At 42.5% G+C, this 11,889-nt stretch overlaps 1 protein-coding gene across 1 annotated transcript in view; it reads left to right on the forward strand.

The window, feature by feature from the left end:
- The window catches only part of LOC128685500 (GTPase-activating Rap/Ran-GAP domain-like protein 3), a 123,546-nt gene that overhangs the window by 99,999 nt on the left and 11,658 nt on the right, over positions 1-11,889 (forward strand). The window contains exon 9 of the mRNA XM_070082738.1: positions 9,363-9,443. Coding sequence (XP_069938839.1) covers positions 9,363-9,443 — 81 coding nt within the window. The remainder of the gene's footprint in view (positions 1-9,362; positions 9,444-11,889) is intronic.

An 11,889-nucleotide genomic window follows, 5' to 3' on the forward strand; every position in this document is an offset into this window, starting at 1 on the left:
ATTCAGGAAGGATATAGGAAAGTACTGGTTTGGTAATAGAGTTGTGGATGAGTAGAACAAACTCCCAAGTACCGTTATAGAGGCCAGAACGTTGTGTAGCTTTAAAAATAGGTTGGATAAATACATGAGTAGATGTGGGTGGGTGTGAGTTAGACCTGATAGCTTGTGCTAACAGGTCGGTTGCCGTGTTCCTCCCTTAAGTCAATGTGACCTGACCTGACTAGGTTGGGTGCATTGGCTTAAGCCGGTAGGAGACTTGGACCTGCCTCGCATGGGCCAGTAGGCCTTCTGAAGTGTTCCTTCGTTCTTATGTTCTTATGTTCACATCTCTACTGCTCCCTCCTACTTTCTGTACTCGACTGAAGAAGCCTACTGTGTAGGCGAAACGTTTCGGAATAAAGTTGCCTAAATGTTGCCTATGTGTCTTATCTACCAACCTGTCGGTATTGAATACCATTTGATAATCACAGATTCTAGGACATAATTTGAATACAGTAGAATTATATACAAAAGATGAGGTAATCAGTCCCTCAGCCTTGGAGTTAGTGTGAAGAGCGCCATAGTCGTGAAGATTCTGGAGCACAGGCAAGAAGGCTGGTGCTTTATATACCATTCTTGTACAACTTGTCAGACACTGCAACACCATGAAATCTTGGTTCAGAGGACATCTACATAGCCTTCTCGGCTACTACAACTAACCCATCCCTCTGGGTATGACCTACTTCAACTGGGGAATCCCACTTACCAGTGACTATGCCCTCGTCTGCTACCCTTTCCACCTACCGGTAGTATATAAACACCAGCCTTCTTGCCACCAGAGCCTGATATGTGTGTTCTCAATGTCTGTCCCATGATCGACTTAGCTGCTGGGTTAAGCCCTGGCTCTATTTCTACAACTAAGAATGCTCCTCTCCAGCACTATTCTTCGTCTGTCCCGTCTTCCCCGCTCATCCCATTTGGGATCTTACCTGAACTTTCGTTCGTTCGTTCGTTCGTTCGCCACACAAGCTGCTCCCACCACTTCCCTGCCAGCACCTACTGCCGACTCCACCAAGATTCTTTATTGCATTATGTATGCTCATGTACATAATGCAGCTGAGCCTGGTTCCTTCAACACCACCATCAATGAACTTTTCAAGCTAAATAATATGCCTGGCCTCACTTCCCTGCATCACCACCTTCCACTGAGATCCTAAAATCTACTGCAAATATTACCAGCATCACCGCTGCTCCACCGCTGTCACAACCTCCACTAGACACAGAGATGGACCAATCAGAGACCACTGAGAAGTCGGCAAACCCCACCAATGAGAGTCCACTACCGCTTGCATTCACTGCTAGAGCAACTGACCAGTCGGAAATCTCGCCTTCACCAGTTCAGCCACCAGCCAAGAAAGCAAAAACACAAGAAACTGCGGATGCACCTCACGGTGCCACTGCCACTTACACTGCTGCACCACAACAAGTCCAATACCTGAAGGGTGTATACTTCTACACAACCAAGCAGTATAAGAACGGAATGCTGTCTTCAGAAATCCATCAGCACTTCCAGGACAGAACAGTCAAGTATACCTACGACCAAACTGTTACATACACCACTGCAGACATGACCAGACTACTCACTGCCAACACCCAACACCTTGTGGAAGTCGAGTACACCTCAAAGAGGAAATTCAGGATGCTTCAGAATGAGGACCTTGAAGATGGTACCTTCCTCTAGCACGACTATCCATGACCATTCACCATGAAGATAAGTTTCCCCAGCACTTTGCTGTCCGCTAAAGCTGGGGTGTGGCTCCAATCGACCCTGTAACTGCTGCCTCTGCCCGACTGTGCTTCTCTTTGGGGGAAGTCAGCGCAAGATAGAAGACGATGACACCCTCCAACCGGAGGGCCAAGAAAGAAGAAGATGATCGTCACCCCCCACCTGGGGGGCCACTGCCGGGTCACCATCTGGAGAAGACCCGGGCCGGAAGTACCGGCGAATCAACATGAATGAATGAATGAAAATGAACACCAACACACGACACTCCACACAGGAGAGCACAGCGCTAGCACGATCAGCATCATGCCCTGCCCTTCTAGGGCAGGGCATGGTGCCCGAGTTTGTAGCTCACAAGATGAAGGGGGTACTTGTGCCTCCTCCCATGGGAGACTTAGGTCTCAGACACTCCCTAGACAGGGAGCCAGTGCTGGGCCACCACTTGGAAGGGCCCGGGCCAGGAGAATACCGGCAAATCTTTAACAACAGCTTGTGCTGGACATCAACGGAGGTGATATTAATAAAATACTGATAATATCGAATGAGGTAAGAGCCAGAAATAACGGATTTAAGTTAGATCAATTTAGATTTAGAAAGAACATAGGTAAGTACAGAGTTGTGGATGTGTGAAACAGTCTTCCATGTAGGGTGATCGAGGTTAGGACCTTGGGTAACTTTAAAAAGAGATTGGACAAATATATGAGTGGTAAGGGCTGGGTGTGATTTGTGTCGTGGGTATTGCTAGGTGGCTTGATATTGTTAGCCGGCTTGACAACATCATGAAAGGTAATGGGATCAATCCTATTATCTGCCTCAGTGATGGAGGCAATGATGTAGGCAAACATAGAAGTGAGGATTTAGTTAGAAGGTACAGGGCAGCAATAGACATAATTAGGAAGAAGGTGGGGGGCGCCCTGTTATATGGGGCATTTTTTCAAGAAGGGGTGTTGGTAATGAATGGTTCTCTAGAGCAATTGGTATTAATTGTTGGCTGGACAAACACTGTAAGGATAATGTAGTACCATTCATTGACAACTGGGACCACTTCTATGGCCAAAATGACATGTATGTCAGGGATGGGGTTCACTTATCCAGGGCAGGTGTGGGTTTTCTTGCTAGCTCAGTTGAGGGTGTTGTTAAGACTGTAAACTAGGATTAATTAGAGGTATGGGTTTAGAAATGGAAAATAAGGAGTGTCAAAATATGTATTTAGGCTTTAATGCCATAAATCATAACAATAACTAGGACAGTAATAGATATAGTGGAAAAACAGAAAGGAGCAGGAAGAGTAAAGAGAAAGGAAGGTCTTTAAACATATATTACACAAATAGTCGTAGCGCTAGAAATAAGAAGGACGAGTTGAGATTAGTTGCTAGTGCAGGTAACATTGATGTATTAGCCATAACTGAGATGTGGTTCAACACGAGAAATCAGGACATACCTGCTGAATGTCACATACAAGGTTTTAAATTGTTCCAAGTAGACGAAAGTATCGGGAAGGGAGGTGGGGTGGCACTGTATGCCCGAGATCGCTTGAACTGTTGCATAAAAAAAAGGTATAAAGTCTGAAATAACACATACAGAGTCTGTCTGGATAGAATTTTCAGAGGGGCATGAAAAATTGATTATAGGTGTGATATACTGTCCTTCAAACTTAGATAGGGACCAAGGGAGACTACTATGGGAGGAAACTGTTAAGGCCACAAGGCATGATAACGTAGTACCTCGAGGAGACTTCAACTTTAGTCAGATTGATTGGAATTTCTTGACTGGGAATTTAGAATCTAACGACTTCTTAGTAGTTCAGGATTGTTTTTGAAGCAGTTTGTGACAGAACCTACAAGGGGAAATAACCTGCTTGACTTGGTTCTGGCAACAAGGAAACCCTTGTTAATAATTTAGAAATTACAGAGGAAATCGGCACAAGCAATCACAAATCAATTACCTTTAGCATTGGGTAGAAGTGTGATAGTAGGGATAACTCAATAATGGTCCCAGGTTTTCGCATAGCAGATTACAATGGGCCTAGAGAACACTTATCATCTGTGGACTGGGGTAACGAAGAGAGCTATCAATACAACAGTTTCCTGAACACTATACATGCTGTACAAAGAACATTTATCCTGAACACTATACGTGTTGTACAAAGAACATTTATCGAATAGAAATGACCCAAAATGGTTCAATAATAGGCTCAAATATCTCTTAGGGCAGAAGAAAGTAATTTATAGGCGTATCAAAAGAGGTGAGGGTCATCTTATGAATCAGTATGTTAAGAGATAAGATAAGATAAGATTTCGTTCGGATTTTTAACCCCGGAGGGTTAGCCACCCAGGATAATCCAAGAAAGTCAGTGCGTCATCGAGGACTGTCTAACTTATTTCCATTGGGGTCCTTAATCTTGTCCCCCAGGATGCGACCCACACCAGTCGACTAACACCCAGGTACCTATTTGCTGCTAGGTGAACAGGACAATAGGTGTAAGGAAACGTGTCGAAATGTTTCCACCCGCCGGGAATCGAACCCGGGCCCTCCGTGTGTGAAGCGGGGGCTTTAGCCACCAGGCCACCGGGCCACCCCAGGCCACCGGGCCACCGGTTGATATTAAGTGGGACTTTAAAAGGGGATAAGAAAAGCTAAACGGGACTATAAAATTAAAGTTGCTTGGGATTCGAAAACTATCCCAAAAAGATTTTTCCAGGTGTATTGAACAAAAGTTAGAGATAAGATAGGTCCCCTTAAAAATAACTCTGGGTATCTTACTGACAAAGAGAATGAAATGTGCTCTATTTTTAATAATCATTTTCTCTCGGTTTTTACTCAGGAAGACACTAATAATATCCCAATAATTAAGTTTTTTAGTGGGCCTGAAGAAGATAAATTATGTAATATATCACAGTCACTTGCGAAATGGTTATCAAACAGATAGACTGTTTGAAGCAAAATAAATCGCCCTGTCCTGATGAGCTTTTTTCAAAGGTACTTAAGGAATGCAAAATGGAACTCTGTGAACCTTTAACTAATATTTTTAATTTATCTATTCAAACAGGTGTAGTGTCTGATATGTGGAAGATGGCTAATGTAATTCCTATTTTTAAAGCAGGGGACAAGTCGTTACCGTCAAATTACCGCCCAATAAGCCTAACCTCAATTGTAGGAAAATTACTAGAGTCAATTATAGCTGATAATACAAGAGGCCATCTCAATAGGCATGATTTGATTAATGATACTCAACATGGTTTCACAAGGGTCCGTTCCTGCCTAACTAATTTATTAACTTTCTTCAGTAAAGCTTTTGAGGCCGTTGATCATGATAAAGAATTCGATATTGTTTATTTGGATTTTAGTAAGGTTTTTGATAGAGTACCACATCAGAGACTGTTGAAGAAAGTGGCTGCTCATGGCAATGGGGGAAAAGTACTGTCATGGATTGAGTCATGGCTCACCAATAGGAAGCAGAGAGTATGCATAAATGGGGTTAAATCTGAGTTGGGATCTGTAACAAGTGGCGTTCCGCAGGGATCGGTTTTAGGCTCGTTGTTGTTTATAATATATATAAATGACCTTGACGAGCAAATTACTAGTGATACAAGCAGATTCGCTAATGACACGAAGATAGGTAGGATAATCGACTCAGATGTTGATGTCTCGGTACTTCAAGAGGACTTAAACTCAATTCGTGGTCAGAAAAGTGGCAGATGCGGTTCAGTGTAGATAAATGCAAGGTTCTGAAGCTCGGGAGTGTCAATAACCTAGTACTTATAGGTGAAATAACGTAGAACTTAGCCATACAGATTGCGAGAAGGACTTGGGGGTTATGGTAAGCACTAAGCAGCAACCTTAAACCAATACAGCAATGCCTAAGCGTACGTAATAAAGCAAACAGATTACTGGGATTTATATCTAGAAGTGTAAGCAACAGAAGTCCAGCGGTTATTTTACAGCTTTATACATCATTAGTAAGTGACAAATGGTTAGAAACCGACAAGTTGAAGATTGAGACACTTATTCAACATATGGAATATTTATTGAAGAAACGTTTCGCCACAGAGTTGTTTCATCAGTCCAATACAAAGTAGAAAGGTGTAAGGAGAGGAGGAGTTTGAGGTAATTAATCCCTCATCCTGGAGTCAATGTGTTCAGTTCATCAATCTTGTAGAAAGTACAGCATAGGGTCAGCAAGGTGGCTTATATATATTATGTCAGCGGACCTTTCTTTTAAAGACCATAACAAGACAAAGATCACGACAGCCAGGAAGATGAGATGACGGGGTGGGTATTGAGAACTTTCAAAACAAGGGAAATAATGCCGATGGTGACACTCTTCAAATCGCTAGTGCTCCGTCGTTTAGAATATTGCTCAGTGCTGACGACCCCGTTCAGGGCAGGAGAGATATCTGAGCTGGAACAAATGCAGAGATCGTTTACGGCTCACATTATGCCAGTAAAGCACCTAAACTACTGGGAACGCCTGCAAGTCTTGAACATGTATTCATTGGGGCGGAGGAGAAAGAGGTACACGATAATATATACCTGGAAGGTACTCGAGGGCTTGGTCTCAAATCTGCACACTGCCATAACAACATACTGGAGTGAGAGATGTGAGAGGAAGTGTAAAATAAACCCAGCGAGGAGCAGGGGTGCGGTGGGGACAATAAGGGAACACTGTATCAACATCCGGGGTCCCAGACTATTCAACATCTTACCAGAAGATATCAGAAACACCTCTGAAACCAGTGTAGAAGCCTTCAAAAGGAAACTGGACAAGTATCTTCATCAGGTGCCAGATCAACCAGGCTGTGATGGATATGTGGGGCAGCGGGTCTCCAGCACCAGATGAGCCTGGCCCATAGCTGGGCTCAGAGAGTAGATAAACTCTCGACACTTTTCAAAGGTATATAAGGGTATATATACTGCAGTCAGGTGAGTTGAAGTCCTAGAATCTGTATTGATAAAGCCACTGGATGGCGAAACGTCTACAATAAAGATACCCAGATGTTGCACATGTGTCTCAATTTTCAACATTGCATTTACCGAGATACTGTGGCAGGAGTTGGCTGTTGTCAACGAATTCTTGACGATGGTTCAGGATCTATATCAGGAGTCGGATGACACAGTAATAACCAAATTCTGTTACCATCTTTATTATAAATATTCATGTATATTTTTCTGTATGTCATGGAATTATTTCAATTGTCTATTTTTTCCAGTCAAGGAGTTGGCCGGAGGGAGAGAGAGAGAGAGAGAGAGAGAGAGAGAGAGAGAGAGAGAGAGAGAGAGAGAGAGAGAGACAGGATGGGACCACCTCTACTAGTAGTCAAGAGAAGGCGGACCTCTTTGCTGAACACTTTGCTACCAAAATGCAAGTTCCTGATCCAGCAAGGGACCCTCCTTGGCTAGCTGCAAGAACTGTGTCAAAACTGTCAGTGGTGACAATAAGGCAGGAGGAGGTGCATTTCCTTCTTAAATCACTTGACCAAGAAAAGGCTGTGGGCCCAGACAAGTTGAGCCCAAGATTGTTGAGAAGATGTGCAGACCAGCTAGCAGCACCTCTAACTCGCATCTTTCAGCACTGCCTAGTACAGTGTAAATGGCCCTCTCCATGGAAAGAGGCAAATGTAGTCCCTGTTCACAAAAAGAAGAGCAGAGCAGAAATCAGCAACTACAGACCAGTGTCACTCCTGTCAATCACTGGTAAGATCCTTGAGACAATAATCTCAAGACAAATGACAGAGTTTTTTGACTACCACTCACTACTTTGTGATCGTCAATATGGCTTCAGGAAAGGTTACTCTGCTGCTGATCTGTTGTTAAACCTCTCCACTAAGTGGCACCAGTCACTGGATGAATCCAAAGTCAGCTGTGTGGTAGCACTGGACATTGCTGGCGCTTTCGACCGGGTGTGGCACCAGGGCCTCTTAGCAAAACTTCAAGCACTGGGAATTGCAGGCTCTACGCTATGTCTCCTCAGTGATTACCTTCATGGTAGATCTCTAAGTGTAGTCCTCAATGGAACGGAATCAGCAAGGCATCCTATTGGGGCAAGCGTTCCACAAGGAAGCGTGCTGGGTCCACTGTTATGGAATGTCTACTTCAACGACCTTCTTCATCTCATCCCAGAATCACATGCATATGCAGACGACTGTACACTGACATTCACTTATCCAAGAGAAGAAATGCCAGCTGCTATAAGCTACATCAATCACCAGCTGAGAGCTATATCAGCTTGGGGAAATAGATGGCAAGTAACATTTGCACCTGAGAAAATGCAAATGATGATCGTCTCTAGGCACCATGATGGTAATGCTGGTGCAGTAGTAAGGATGAATGGGACGATGTTGGCACCTGGAGAAGAAGTTGATATCCTTGGGGTGAAATTTGACTCCAAACTAACCATGAAGAACCATGTTGTAAATCTTGCAAACAAGGCAGCCAGGAAGCTTACAGCACTTCGCCGTATCTCGCATCTGCTTGACAGTAGGGGTTGCAAGATCCTGTACGAGGCACAAGTACGCTCACACCTTGAGTATGCTCCACTTTCTTGGTTTGCCTGCCCCCCCTCTCATCTGCGACTGCTTGACAGAGTAGAGAACAGAGCAAGACGTCTCATCTCTCGCCTGGACCCATCCTGGATAGATCTGTCATTTCAGCAGAGCCTTCAACATAGGAGGGATGTGGGTGGCCTTACTGTTATGTACAAGGCCAATATTGTCAAAATACCACACTTGGATCCACTTCGAGGACAGCGTGAAACAAGCTTTTATGCCACAAGACGGGCAGAAAGCAGCAACTTCACTCTGGCTGTACCCTTCTCCAGAACATCACTCCATCTGAGATCATACATACCCAGGATGACTCGAGTATGGAACACATTCGTACAGCATAATGATGTCAACGAGATAAAGTCAGTTGATCAAATGAAAATGCTGGCCCACAGATGGCTCCAACTTCATCCTGTCCCGTACTTGTATGTCTCATAACAATAAAAATGCTTTCAAATGAGCTGATGTAGGTAACAGCTCTTAGCTTGCCAATAAAGTTAGGAATCCTTAACCTGTAATATAGCTGTCAATAAAGATAGGGATCCTTAACCTTGTCAAACCCTGTGTAAAAAAAAAAAAGAGAGAGAGAGAGAGAGAGAGAGAGAGAGAGAGAGAGAGAGAGAGAGAGAGAGAGAGAGAGAGGGCGAGAGAGTTTAGAAAATACGGAAAAGATAGACAACAAGAGACCCCATTGTCTGTATCAATGCTGTTGATAAAGACAAGCTACACTCTAGCTTGAATTGATTGTAAAGTCTAGGTAGAATTGACTCTACATCAAAGAGCTTTTCCTCACCCTTCTCTCCCTCCGGCCAACTCCTTGATTGGAAAAAAAACAGACAATTGAAATAATTTCATGACATACAGAAAAATATACATGAATATTTATAATAAAGATGGTAACAGAATTTGGTTATTACTGTGTCATCCGACTCCTGATATAGATCCTGAACTATCGTCAAGAATTCGTTGACAACAGCCAACTCCCCCCATAGCATATTTCCCTCTCTATTCTTCGCAGTTGTTTGCTAACATCTCTTCTGATTTCATTTTCCCCACAGACACCTGCCATTTTCAAAAGCTGACGGAGGACTGCTCTAACGAGTTCGACTTCCAGTGGAACTCTGTACCAGAAGCCATTGGTAAGTGACACCTCGAAGACTGTACTGTTAGACAGATTATTTATCTTTCCTGTTGTTGACAGTGCAGGTTTTAAGCATCTCTCAGTCAGTTTAAAACAGTGTGATCAGCCACAGTTTAGCTGCCAACTCAGAAGCACTCGAGCATGTAAGATATACACGACTGCTTCAGGGTGAATTGGCATGGTAATACCGTCAGGTTACTGAGACACGTATACACAGATTAAAAATGTTCAGTAAAGTAACGTTTCGCCCTGAGTGGCTTCTTTAGTGCTCAGTTCTGAAGAAGATACTCGTGGCGAAACTTTTCCCTTTTTACAGTAAATATCTTAATCAGTGAATAAGTGTTAGGTAAGACACATATGCAACAGTTAGGTATCTTTATTATGAAACGTTTCGCCTACACAGTAGGCTTCTTCAGTCAAGTACAGAAAAGTTGATAGAAGCAGAAGATACTTGAAGACGATGTAATCAGTCCATCACCCTTAAAGTTTTGAGGTGGTCAGTCCCTCAGTCTGGAGAAGAGTATTGTTCCATAGTATGAAACAATATTGTTTCATAATAAAGATACCTAACTGTTGCATATGTGTCTTACCTAACAACCTGTCGGTATTTTATACCATTTTAATGTTCAGTGAATAAGTGTTTATTTCCACAAGGATATCTTAATAAAGACTGTGGCTACCCTCCCACCACACCCAAGAGATACAATGCTTAAAATTTTGTTTACTCGCTTTCCATTGTATTAATATTGGTAGAATTACCGACAATATGTAAAATAAACGGACACAAGTGCAACCAATGTGGCATTTTATTGTGGCAACGTTTCGCTCTCCAGGAGCCTTGTTAAGCCGTTACAGCTTGATAAAGCTCCTGGAGAGCGAAACGTTGCCACAATAAAATGTCACATTAGTTGCACTTGTGTCCTTTCGCTTTCCATTCTCTGAACGTACTTAAAAGCGTCAAGTTGGTGCCCTGGTCATGTGTATATATTTATATATACCCTAGTTACTAAAATGTGTGAGATACAGGGTGAACATACACGCAGAATGAGGTAGCAGTATTTACTCATGTGTGGCTAGTCAAACTCTCTACTTATTTTTTTTCAGACTTTACAAGTGTAAAGGGACCAAGACACGACAGTTAACTTGCTTTTATTCATGCCTAAGATTACGCAAGAGTGGGTATGCTGATTTCAATTGTGTTCTTGTTAAAAAAATCAAATAAGGGCTTGAACCCCTGGGCAGGTGGTTCGTCAGAAATCGTGTTATTACGATTTCGTGAGAATTGCAATTTTTATTACTGTTTACAGGGGTTCTGTATATACCCGAGTCAATATGACAGTGTTTTTTTCTGAGCTATATGAGTGCAGTAGCTCCCTGACCACACCTTACATTGTATTAACGTTACCTACACTTAATATGATAGTCTCTCATCAGTATACACTGTGTATAACAATTATCGTGAAGAATACGGGGAAATAATACTTAACCAGCCATTTTCTTGTCTTGGAGACCATTTTAAATACTTGAGTTATTAATGTATTCTCTTAAGTGAAAGCTGTTTTAATAATGAGTTTCTTAAGTGAAGGAACGATGTCAGGGAAGTTTCTTCAGTGGAAAATCGATGTCTGGGAAGCTTTTAAGTGGAGGAACAATATCTAGGAAGATTTTAAGAGGAGGAACAATGTCTAGGAAGATTTTTAAGTGGAGGAACAATGCCTAGGAAGATTTTAAGTGGAGGAACAATGCCTAGGAAGATTTTAAGAGGAGTAACAAGGCCTAGGAAGATTTTAAGTGGAGGAACAATGCCTAGGAAGATTTTAAGTGGAGGAACAATGCCTAGGAAGATTTTAAGTGGAGGAACAATGCCTAGGAAGATTTTAAGAGGAGTAACAATGCCTAGGAAGATTTTAAGTGGAGGAACAATGCCTAGGAAGATTTTAAGAGGAGGAACAATGTCTAGGAAGATTTTAAGTGGAGAAACAATGCCTAGGAAGATTTTTAAGTGGAGGAACAATGCCTAGGAAGATTTTAAGTTGAGGAACAATGCCTAGGAAGATTTTGAGTGGAGGAACAATGCTTAGGAAGATTTTAAGTGGAGGAACAATGCCTAGGAAGATTTTAAGAGGAGTAACAATGCCTAGGAAGATTTTAAGTGGAGGAACAATCCCTAGGAAGATTTTAAGTGGAGGACCAATGCCTAGGAAGATTTTAAGTGGAGGAACAATGCCTAGGAAGATTTTAAGTGGAGTAACAATGCCTAGGAAGATTTTAAGTGGAGTAACAATGCCTGGGAAGATTTTAAGTGGAGGAACAATACATAGAAAGATTTTAAGTGGAGGAACAATGCCTAGGAATATTTTAAGTGGAGGAACAATGCCTAGGAAGATTTTAAGTGGAAAAGCAATGCCTAGGAAGATTTTAAGTGAAGGAACAATGCATAGAAA

The sequence above is a fragment of the Cherax quadricarinatus genome, chromosome 8, assembly GCF_038502225.1.
Source record: "Cherax quadricarinatus isolate ZL_2023a chromosome 8, ASM3850222v1, whole genome shotgun sequence".
Lineage (NCBI taxonomy): Eukaryota > Metazoa > Arthropoda > Malacostraca > Decapoda > Parastacidae > Cherax > Cherax quadricarinatus.